The 12,951-nt window shown below is 42.0% G+C and overlaps 1 protein-coding gene across 1 annotated transcript in view; it reads right to left on the minus strand.

Moving 5' to 3' along the window:
- Positions 1-12,951, minus strand: part of bahd1 (bromo adjacent homology domain containing 1) — an 83,709-nt gene that overhangs the window by 11,923 nt on the left and 58,835 nt on the right. The window contains exon 5 of the mRNA XM_078406212.1: positions 4,539-4,698. Within this exon, the coding sequence (XP_078262338.1) occupies positions 4,539-4,698 (160 nt within the window). The remainder of the gene's footprint in view (positions 1-4,538; positions 4,699-12,951) is intronic.

Consider the following 12,951-nt stretch of genomic DNA (forward strand, 5'->3'; position numbering starts at 1 on the left):
ATGTTCTTGTGTTGAAATCTCACTCCAAATATTTATGTTGGCAACCCTCTGCAGTATGATGGCACTGCAGCTTCTAAATTGCTGCCCTTCTGTTGATGCGCTGAACAACTAGGGAGCTCCCCCTTTATCCGGGCCCATATTCATCCTTGAACATGAGATTATCTGGCCGTTGAACTGGCTTTTCTGGGAACTTGCAAAATAACTCGTGCACTCGCCACACTAGTGAATGTGCTTTAGAAGTGCTTTATTAACTGTGAAGCACTTTACAGATATCCCACGGGTGTGAAAAACCACTGTAAACATTTTGCTGAATGAGGACCACACTGCCGTCTGCCCTGTGGGCTTCTCTCAGCCAACGGCAATTCCAGAACAGACTGGCTGATTTCCCCCCCCAAAAACAGGATTTTTATTACACAATTCACAACCATTGAGCCAAAGCCAGTACTGTGGAGAATTCCTCAAAGCCACAAGCACATACAGCTGAACAAAACCCGTATGCTGCAAGCAGACAGGACTAATATTTGACTAAATTAGACAGGTGTGATTAGCACTTGGTGTCTGATTCACTAGGGTGCTTTAGTCACCCGCTTCCTCTCCGTAAGTTAGAAACATAAAGACCTCTATTATTGATGTAGTCAACCAGAAAGAACTCAGTTGCAAAAGACTGCTGTTTAGATTAATGCAAAAAGTGCCAAAAAAATGTGAAGATTAAAAACAACCAAGTTTTAAAAATGAGCTACATCTACCTTTTGATTCAGTGTGAAAATGCATTAAATGGATGGTATTGAGCCCTCATCACCAGAAAGAACTGACATTTGAAGCAGCGATGTTTAGGAGCTCTTCCAAATAAATTCTAAGTATACTATGGTAGAGACCCATGATCATTATATAGCAAGTAGAAGGAATAGGAATAAAAACGAGGAGACGAGATTGGTTCGCCAGGGTGCCTCATCTATTGCATCCGCTGCTCCAGATGTCAACTTATTTACATCGGCGAAACCAAACGCAGGCTCGGCGACGGCTTCGCTCAACACCTGCGCTCTGTCCGCGTTAAACAAACTGATCTCCCGGTGGCCGAGTACTTCAACTCCCCCTCCCACTCCCAGTCTGACCTTTCTGTCATGGGCCTCCTCCAGTGCCATAGTGAGGCCCACCGGAAATTGGAGGAAGAGCACCTCGTATTTCGCCTGGGCAGCTTGCAGCCCAGTGGTATGAACATAGACTTCTCCAACTTTAGATAGTTTCTCTGTCCCTCTCTTCCCCTCCCCCTTCCCAGATCTCCCTCTATCTTCCTGTCTCCACCTATATCCTTCCTTTGTCCCACCCCCCTGACATCAGTCTGAAGGGTCTCGACCGAAACGTCGCCCATTCCTTCTCTCCCGAGATGCTGCCTGAGCTGCTGAGTTACTCCAGCATTTTGTGAATAGACGAGATTGGTTAGCCAGTTCACACTTTCACCGACTGAATAATGTCACGTGCTACATTTGAAGATGTGGCAAGGAAAAGATCAGGCTCGGAGCTGAAGTTCCTGGACCCCACAAGTTTTTTGAAGAATTTGTTGACTGGCAAGGTCTGAAGTCAGCAGTCACCAACTAAGCAAATTAGGAGCACAGGAACTTGTTTCTCCAACACCATAACTGGGCTAGCACTGCTGATTACCTTACACTTGCTCCAGGAGTCACCAGATCAAACAAACAGACCAGGAACAGTGGTGCGACAACATTTGAAAGGCTAAATTTGCAATTTAGATTTACAAATCCATACCAATGGAGGGACAATTACTTCGTCAGCATTGGCTAGTCCCTCCTTGTATAGTTACTTATCCAGAAAGTAGTGGAGAGTGGAAAAGATCCCTGATCCGATAAGAAAGACTGAACATGCTGAGCATACTTCTCTCCAAAACAAAAACTAAAGTTATCAATAGAAATCCTTAAACTTAGGTTAAAATGTTTCTGTATGGATTGAGAGTAAAATGTTATGAGGCTATAATGGCATCTTGCAAGTATTTCACTGGCGACATCATCATAAAAAGGATACAATGGGAGCCCAATTTAACGGAAGTTTTTCTCGTGCATTTTCAGAGGATAATCTGGTGCCACCACATACCAATGCTTAATGCTACCTCTTTCGGTTATTACATTATTGGACTTTAGTTTCTTTTGCACTACAATCTCTGCACCATTCTGCTATTTTGCATTTGTTGTGTGATGTATCAATCATTACCATGTACGCTGCTTCATGCAAACAATGATTTTTGTTGCACCCTGGCATGCTGGTGTAAATGACAATAAACTAAACTGAATTGTAAGGCAATACAAAAGAAATAGTTGAGGGAAAGTTGGATAATCATGAAATCATAGAGGATGAGGTGGAGTGTGAGCAGAGACTTGAGTGGAGTATACACCAATTGGGGGAAATGAATTAATTCTGTCTTGTAAATTCTAAGCAATTCTACGCAAAGACTGGATCCAGCAGCACTCAGCTCACTAGCTGAACACTGAGACACGTTGGGAGATTTACAATGCCCTGGGTAATGAGTGCTTAATGTTACCAGTTGAACAGTAGAGAGTACCACTTAACATCACAGTGGCAGATGTGTGAAATATTTACGACTAAGCCTCAAATTATGGAAGGACTGCAGATTTGCCAGCTATTTGAACATAACTCATTGGATGTTAGATTTGGGCTTGGAAACCTGATTCGAGTAAATACAATCCAGATGAACTTTAGTGAGGTGGGAAGAAAGGTTTTCTTCAACCCATGGAGCTGTGATAAGAAGGAATGTATTGCCTGAAAGAATGATGGAAACAGACTCAATACTAACTATCAAAAGGGAATTAGATACATACTTGAAGAGAATAAATTTACCGGGGTGCAAGCAAGTGAGACCAGCTGCATCGATGATTTCTTCCCCCCCCCCCCCACCCCCCCAAGAATTGCCACAGGCACAAAAAACAAGTAGTCTCCTCCTACCTTGTAAAGCTCTATGCTAGAGAGTAAAGACATATCTTTTATACTGAAACAAAAGATTAGAATACCTGGGTCTGCTCCTGCTGTCTTACATTACAGCCTATTGTCAGTGCCAGGATGGCATACAGGGAAGAAACAGAGGGCTGAATTTAAGCCACACAAATCTGAGGATTTGGCTCACAATGCCAAGCTTTTGGAACTGGACCAAGCCAAGAACTGAAGTGGTTTCCCCGACTCCCGCTTTTGGCAAAGGGTGTTCCTGGCGATTCAACTGTAGATTTGAAGTTCAGACGGATGATAAATCAGCTGAGCAATGGAGTAAATGAATTTCTATAGCAAGCTCCTGCACTGGACTTGTAGCACAAAAAGGGGGTCTTATATCCTTGCTGCTGCCTGCCACCGACCTCCATCAATCATTGCGATACTTCACAGGCCATCTGCCTTGCGCAACTCCCCTGACATCTTATTATGAGCACAATAACCCTCCCAAGCAATAAACATCACTTCTCAATCCCCCAGCCAGTGCTAAGTGACTGTAGTACTGGAGAGCTCTCAACTCTCCCATTAGCAAAGCGGAAGGCCATTTTTAAGGATTGCAATAAGCTAGAGAGGAAAAGAGGACAGGCACAGGAACTGGATGCAATTGACTCCCACACCTCCTCTGTCCAGGTCAGTTCTGTGGGAACTCCTGAACTAGTTGTGCAGCAAACAGTGCAATGCTGTCGACAATGCTGGACCCCAGTAAACACATACAAACTACTCGCAGCCTGGACTACTCGCACTCAGCTGATTTTGCATTGATGATGATTTTCTCATTCTCAGGATCACTGGGAAGCGAATGTGGCATGAGATTCCCAACTCTCGCTGGAGAACAATCAAATCCCTACAGAGCCATCCTTGGAACAGAGATGTGAACAGAAATAACACATTTCAGAACAAATTAGATAAGGCAAGGCCAGCAGCATAATCAAGGACGAGTTTAAGTTGCACCCTGGCCACTCCCACTCCCTCTTCTCCCATCGGGCAAAAGGTATAGAAGTGTGAAAACGCACAGATCCAGATTCAGGGACAGTTTCTTCCCAGCTGTTATCAGGCAACTGAACCATCCTACTAAAACTAGAGAGCAGTCTTGACTTACTATCCACCTCATTGGAGACCCTCGGACTATCTTTCATCAGTTTACTGGCTTTATCTTGCACTAAACATTATTCCCTTATCATGTATCTGCACACTGCGAATGGCTTGATTGCAATCATGCGCTGTCTTTCCGCTGACTGGTTAGCACGCAACAAAAGCTTTTCACTGTACCTTGGTACACATGACAATAAACTAAACTAAAATGCACAACAAAAGCAGGATTTCATTTTAATCCAGAGTTATCAGAGTGGTCAAGCACAAAACTCTAGCCAATCACAATAGAGGACAGGACATGTCATTGATAAAGAGAACTCATCTTTATGGCCAAAATCTCTAGCAGCTTTTGGTTGCGCAGATTCTTCTGTCCGAAAATAAGAGGTACAAAGTCTCCTTGTATCCCATGCTTTAGTTTTATAGATCAAATTGCTGACCTGATGTAGGATCCTCCCAGAGTGCAGAAACCTTGGCAACATATGGAATTGACTTCTTCCTAGGTCCCGACTTCAATAAGACAGTGTCCCGAACCTTGACTACTTCTCCTTCTCTTTCTACTGCTGGGTAGCACTTGCGAATCAGGGGCTGCAGTTCACCCTGTAGAGAAAAAAGACGTCAGAGAATCAACTCGAAGGAGCATGAATGGGGGAAAAAGTTCATTGACCCATTTCAATAATGCAAACTGAACATAACATCATAGAGTTTGTAAAAACAAATCTAGTTGGATGCACACTAATTGGCACCAACAGTACTCCATATTAGAAGCTACTATATTTTCCATTGAGAATTAAACCAAGCACTCTCATCCATATCCTCAAACAAATACCAAATCGAAACACTATTTAAAAGAGCTAGAAAGTTCTTCCTGTGGAGCTGGAATATATTCTGCCAAAAACACATTATATGGACAAGATCACTTTGCTACTTTTGGGATTTTGCTGTATACCAATTTTCACTGTATTCAGATTTGAACAATGGCTACAATTCAAACACACTTAATTAGCTATGGGATGTCTTAACTTTGAGGGAGGTGCTTTATAAAATGCATGTTGTTTTGTAAGTGTCATAAGATTCAAGATGGCATGAAAACATCAGTACTGGTAAGTAGGCTGGGGCCTTGCCTCCCGCACCCTCAGAGGCATTGCCCTCAGAGGTGTTCAGACATTGGCTGCGGGAGACACCTGGGCCACAGAGTCGGAACAGTGGCCATGTGAGGAAAGATGGATTGATGTGTCCGGATTGAGGTGTTGGTGGAAGCCTTGCAGCAGCTTGGGATTTGATTAGATCAAGTGCCGGTCCAATTGACCAGGCATGCAGCTTGCACATAGACCGCAGCAGCACGGAGTGGAGGGGAGAACACCGGCAACATCACCCACTCTGACCCACTGCTACTGCTAGGACAATGGTACTTTATAGTAAAGTTACGACTTGAAGAATAGTAGATTACAGAGAGGGTACAAAAGGGCTGCCATGTTTTTGGCGCCATTGTGTGTGATTCAAAGTGGTTGACAATAAAGTTTTAACCAAAGGTTACCTCTCTGTAATCTACTATTCTTACACTCTTGTACCCAAGAATGATTGTGCTTATGTACAGTAGGATTTTTTTTACTATATGCAAAAAAGGAATTTCACTGTCCCTAGGTACATCTGACAAGAAAGTACAATTGAACCACGTGTATATTAGCACGTAATTTGAACCTCAATGTATATCAGCTCAATTCTGCAAGGAAAATAATGCTGCCTTCTCTGGTATTCAGTCTACCATAACTGCAGTGTTCAGAACATATCAACATTGATATCCCCATTTTTCTCTTGTCAACGTGCAGAGTACAGCTACACAAAGCTTGCTGAGAGCAAGCAAGTCTCAGGGTTAACCAGATTAATTCAGAATAGCACTCCCAATCTCACCACATTGTGACTTTCTAAATGACCCCATCGTCTCCTACCAAAGGACTAATTTATGCAAGGTACTTTTCTACCCTTGAAAATCTCACCTTAACTGTGTTGGCAGATTGCGCGATGGATGGCAAGGTGGACTCCCCAGCTAATTGCAGTGTGATCCTTGATGACCAGATTCATTTATAGTGCTTCTTTAATTGCTCCGTAAACTGTCCCAGAGCATTTTATAGGTGGATTTATCAAACAAAAACTAAATTAAGCCACAAAACGATACAAGCACAGATGATAACATTTAGCGAAATAACTACGTGTTAGGTGGTGATTTAGAGCAGGGATTTAGAGGGGAAATTACAGATTTAAGGCACTAACGGGAGAAAGCCTAGAATTCACACTACATTAGAGGCAAGAAATCTTAGATCTGAAGAAATGCAGAAGGGGGATGATCAAATTCATGAAAAGATTTAAACTTTAGCATGAGGAGTTTTAAAGCACAAGACACTGCTGGATCAAGAGCCAATGCCGGCCAGCATGGACAGGGGTAGCAAGTGTACGTACACCAATAAATTCCTCTACCCACTGTAATCACAAACTAAATCAACACTCCGCTTTCAAAAATGCCTGAAGCTTTAATGCCAAGGACCAGGCAGGGATTAATTGGCATATCACAGCATAGGATGCAGAGAAATAACTCTGAATGGGATTGGTCTGAGAGTTTGCATAGACTTAAAGGCTTCCTTCTAGGTCAAGAACAAATATGAAGCATGAAAAAAGGAGATCTTTAGCAATTTCACCAGAGCCAACTCTTGTGCATTCTTCCTGCCACTATCAATTAAAACAAAATTAAACTTGGATATCGCATGTGGACTTCAGCAGCATGGTAGACTGGGCATAATAAAGTAATACAATACAATACAATATATCTTTATTGTCATTGTACAGGGGTACAACGAGATTGGGAATGCGCCTCCCATACGATGCAATAATTTAATTAGCTAGTCAGTATTAATTTAAACAATCCAATGAAACAAATTGTAACAACTTTAAAACAGAATAAAGTGCAAGTAGATCTGTGCCGGATCACTGTGCGATGTGACCATCCGGCTCAGCAGGACTGGTTCGTAGCAGCTATGGCCCTGGGGATGAAGCTGTTCCTGAGTCTGGAGGTGCGGGCGTAGAAGGCCTTGTATCGTCTGCCCGATGGAAGGAGTTCGAACAGACTGTTGCAGGGGTGTGAAGAGTCTTTGTGGATGCTGGTGGCTTTTCTGAGGCATCGTGTGTTGTAGATGCCCTCCAAAGCTGGTAGCTGTGTTCCGATGGTCCTCTGAGCTCTATGGACTACCCGCTGAAGAGCTTTCCTCCCTGCCTCCGTGCAGCTGAGGTACCACACAGGGATGCCATGTGTTAGGATGCTCTCTATGGTGCAGCGGTAGAAGGTCGTCAGCAGCTGTTGGGGTAGACCAGACTTCTTCAGTGTTCTTAGGTAGAACAGTCGTTGCTGTGCCTTCTTGACCAGCGCAACAGTGTTATTGGACCATGTTCGATCCTCCGAAATGTGAGTGTCCAGAAACTTGAAGCTGGACACTCTCTCCACACTGTCCCCGTTGATAAAGATCGGGGCGTATTCCCCGTTATGTGACCTACGGAAGTTGATGATCAGCTCCTTGGTCTTGGTGGTATTTAGGGACAGGTTGTTATCGTTGAAAAAATATCGTTGAATAAAAGGCGTTGAAGGTAATTAACACATCGGATGGATTAAAGGACTAACATCACCTATAGACAAAACATTTATGTACTTCAAATAAGATTTATGTTTAGGCTGAGGGTTCAGAAATAAAATTGTTACAAACATCTGCTGAACACCTTGATGAAAATACAGACTCAATTACACCTCAAAGAAACTAGATTAAAAATATTCTGTCTTGCCTTGCTACAAACAGCAGTTTGGGGAATCAGCTGAGGTCAGGCTACAACTGTGGGCAGTGAAACAGTTAACATTTCAGGTCAAAGATGAAGGGTCCCAAATCTACCTGCGCCAAGCATTATGTGATGAGGGAAAATCCGATCCATATTCTAGTCCTAACTGGACTTTGCAGGTGCAGTCAACAGTCCTGCATGGAACTGGAAGCATGGTGTATGCTGGTGAGGACAGGTGAAGCACCCTCCCATTTTAGTCCATGATGGATTGTGGGCAGTTTATGGGTGAATGCTAAATTCCACCCAAATACAAACTGTAAATAGTTGGCAACCAATAATGACCTGGTGACGCCCCACCAATAATATCCCATCAACCAGACAGCAGCTCATTTCTTCTACAATCAGGTTGAGTTTCTTTAACTAATCTCTGGACATAATTATCCCCAATCCCGACATCCTTTCATCCAACATCAGCAGCACAAAACTTGTGGCAAAGATCTTTTGGGCCCAACAGACTTGAGACATGGTATCAATCCACACAATTTAACATTGATCAGCCTATCCTATCCTTTGTCCATTGGGCCCTTTTCCTGCTTCCCTTTAGACATGCTTGTGCTTGCAAACCTCCACCATCGCACCATTCCAATTTCCAGATCGTTGTTCGATTAAAGATGGCTGGCTCAGATTCTGCACTGGATTTAGTAATGATTACATTGTAAAGATGATCCTTGTTTTGGATACAGTGCTATATGTACTCAGATGTTTCACCTGATCATTCTTTTGGCTCAGAGGTGCCAAGGCCAAATGCAGTATTGCTAGGCATCAGTCAAACATGACAAACGTGTTTACCATTTGACTCAACTCATTGCATAGCCACCTCTAAGTCAGGAAGATTGTGGCTTGAATATCCACTTCAGCAACTTGACTATATAACCCACACCTATAATCCAGTAACCACTATAGGAGTGTCGGATTAATTGATTCTGGTATTCATGTTGGAAATCTGAAATAGAAACTAAAAATGCAGGAAACAGCAGCCAGTCAGCATTTTTGGAAAGAGAAAAAGAATAACAATTTCAGGTTGGAGACTTTCTCTCAAAACTGGGAAAGATATATATATATATGGCAAAGGTGGTCTCACACTTGAAGCATTAACTCAGTTTCTGTTTCCACAGAGGCTGCCTAAGCTGCCAAGTATTTTCAGCATTCTGTGATAAATTCCTTTGTTGTGATGTCAAAACTAGGTAGGTGATGTTTGCTTGTAGAGGCAAGCAACCGCTCAGAATGTTCTCCAGTACAGTTCTCCAGTTGAATAGGTCATATTCTGCCCTCAAAAACACCACCAAAGCAGATCATTTTCCAGCTCCTCAAAGCTGTTAGTGCAATCTTGTTTTGAAAAGTGATTATTGTATTTATGATTAGAATATTGTGCTCGCTGGATTACAAGACTCACTGAGTCTGAAGGGTCTCGACCCAAAACGTCACCCATCCCTTCTCTCCAGAGATGCTGCCTGTCCCGCTGAGTTACTCCAGCTTTTTGTGTCTATCCATTGAGTCTATACTGGCTCCAAGTTAAAACAATGCTGTTCAGTTCCACTCCACTGCCCTCACTCGTGATTCTGACAATTATTTTCATTAAAGATACTGACGCAACACCCCATTGAATGCCACAATTGATTATGCACTATCAATGGTTATTGGGAACAATTTCAGCTCTACTTTTATATTTAATAGTTTTAAATACCTAGATTTTCTTGCAACCTCTGTTCCAAGGACCACAATCCAACTTTCCGAGTATATCTATATACAAAAACTGTCTCTTGACCCTAGAGAAATTTTAGTAAATCACTTCTGCACCCCCTAAAGCTTTTACATATTTTCTAAAGAATGGCTCCGTGAGCAGGCATAATGCTTTCTTTAAAGCCCAATTAGAACGTAATAAAGGTTCATCATGGCTTCATACACAAAGCTAAGAATCCTAGACACCGTTTTAAAATCACTTTCTCAACCTGCCCTTTTACTTTCATAAAAGCAAGTCCACATCTCGTTGTGCTTTCACTTAGAACTGTCCCCTCTATTTTATATTGCCTTTCCTCATTCTCTAACAGAATTTTTCTCGGTATTAATCTCCATCGGCCACCTATTTACCCATCCCATCTGGCTGCCCAAATCTTTCTAGTCTTTTACTATCTTACACTCAGTTTGACGGCACCAAGTTTCATGTCACAAAACAAAGTTAGAAAATATGCCCAATACAAAATTAAAGATACTTTAGAATCAGTTATCTTATTACCAACACATGGAACAGCATTTTCCTCCTGTTCTACCTACGAGGTTAAAAGATACGGCAACACTATCTTGAGCAGGGGAGCGCTGCCTGGCATCCTGCCCAAAATTTATCTCCAACTTAACAATATACTGTTGTTTGCAAGATATTGGTGTGCAAATTTGATTACATTTCGTAGTTAATTCATTGGTTTTGTTCTGGTGCAGTTTACTGCAACATTTGGGAAACTTCTGTGACATTGCAGAATAGATATTCCAAAAAGTAGCAATCCAGCAAACCCATAACTTAAAATGGAAGTAGAAGTAACCGCGATGCACAAAGAAACATTATTTACCTGAAATCCCCACCACTGGTGCTGTCTAACCATTTTCGTGAGAAAGGCCTACGTGTACTTCACAATCTCAAGACAACAAAGCTGATCAATGTGGAAAACAGAAGCCAATGTGCACTCAGCAAGATCTCACACACAGCAACATTTGAATGGACAGGTAATTTTGTTATCAATTTAGAGATAAAATGCTAATGTGGACAACAGGACAAGCTTCACTTTTTAAAAAAGAAAGTGCCATGCGATACTTTGTGCTTCTGCCAATTTTTAAAGGCAGCACTTCTGACAAAAATACGAATTGAAATTGGATCAGAGCAATTTGAAGATAAATTCATCTTTTAATTGCTTTGATTTTTTTTAGGATATGTGGATGGGCGCAGACAATTTCTTTAATTTAATGTTTATCCCTATTTGCCCTCTAGAAGACGGTAGTAAGCTGCCATCTTGGGACACTGAAATCAGGAGTTACAGCATATTGATCAAGTGACAAGGAAACAACATTTCCAAGTCAGGATGGTGTGACATGAAAGGGTATTTGTTGGCTCCCAGGTGTCTGCTGGTTTTATTTGTCCCAATGATGAATGACAATAGCTTTCAAAATAAATTTTAAAATGATTGACAGTGCCATCTTCATATGCGTATATACCAAAGCCATCAGTGCAGAGAGGGGGTTTGGGGAGGGGTAGGGTATGCATAGAATGTCAATATAATAGGGTGCTTTGTCCTGATGAAATTGTACTTATCCAGGCATTCCTGACCCGAGCATTGTAGTTTGTGGGAAGGGTTGGAAAGTCATGAGCAGTGACAGGTATTGTAGAATATCCACTTGAATGTGTAGCTGTTTTTAATCAAAGCCAAAACACCAAGGTAATTCATTTACGCCGATTTGATTACTTCAATGTTAAAGCTCCTTTAGGGCACGCAATCAGTCAAATGCTACCTTGTCACTGAAGGCACCTTGCACCTGCAATTCAACTTCTATGCCCACAAATTCTCGATAATAATAAACCAATATCAATATTTGATTCACAGGCTATAATGAGGTCTGGAGTCAGTCCAGAGGAACTTTTACTGTGTGCATCAATGAGGTAGGAATTGTGATGACACCTTCCACTGCTTTGATTGATCGTGTATTTTTACAATACTGGAGCGATTTTGAGGAACAAGATTATTATTCAGGTTTTTACACCAATACACTGTTTTAACAGAAATTTACCCTTCATGTGAAACCTTATAAATAACAGATATGAATTAGATAACTTCAAGACCAAAAGTCAAAAACTTTTTTCATGAGACAAATTTTCAGCGTTTTACCACCATTTTCGACACCAAAAATGTGACATAAAAAATCTGCCACATTTAGTCATGAATATTTAATTCATAAATAAACTTCATATGGCCCCTCATACATATACGTTTTGATAATGATCTAGGGAAATATCTTCATCAATACCAGAACGATACAGTAACATGTCTGGTATTCTGCCCAGCAAAGATCCGGTAACGATCATTGTGCTTAGTGTCCATTGTCACAACGACCGTTATCAGGGTCGGTCCCTCCGTAAGTTAAACCACGAAGGCTCCAAACCTCTACTGCTTTTCACAAATCCCAACAAGGTATCCTATGGTAGTAGTGATTTTGGGGTGAGTTAATTATTTTTTCTTATATTCAAATGTAATATATCAAAAAATCGTGGTGTCAAAAACATAACGGCCGTTTATGATATATTTTCCGACTTTTTAAAGCCAAACATTTCTTTTGGGGAGCATAAATTGGTCATCAAAATTAAGAATCTGAGCCAATCTTCAGTTTGGCAACACACTGTCTCTTGTTTACCTTTCATACGAACCAAGTCGCTAACTTCATTCCTTCGTGTCAACTCCGGAAGCTCCATAACGACCATGACAGAGACAAAAAACATCAGACCCATGTCAGCTACAAAGCTGTTACAGTGTCTATGTGAATACTGTGCAAATATAAACTTTTTCCTGCAGTCCCTGAACATGAAATGCCTTCAAGTAGGTCACAACAGTCTGAAGAACAAGGTATTTTTATTATATGTATGTATCAAATACGACTTGGTAATTTGTTTCAGACTTTTCTTCAGATGGAGGAAGGATCTCAACTCTCAACAGAGCCATTCCAGCACTCTGTGAAACATCACCTACCCACGCTCTCCAGAGATGCTGCCCGACCCGCCGAGCCACTCCAGCACTCTGTGAAACATCACCTACCCATGCACTCCAGAGACGCTGCCCGGCCCGCCGAGCCACTCCAGCACTCCGCAAAACGCTACCTATCCATGTCCTCCAGAGATGCTGCCCAAACCGCCGAGCTACTCCAGCACTCTGAAACGTCACCTATCCGTGTTCTCCAGAGATGCTGCCTGTCCCGCTGAGTTACTCCAGCACTCTAAAATGT

The sequence above is a fragment of the Rhinoraja longicauda genome, chromosome 10 (genome assembly GCF_053455715.1).
Source record: "Rhinoraja longicauda isolate Sanriku21f chromosome 10, sRhiLon1.1, whole genome shotgun sequence".
NCBI lineage: Eukaryota > Metazoa > Chordata > Chondrichthyes > Rajiformes > Arhynchobatidae > Rhinoraja > Rhinoraja longicauda.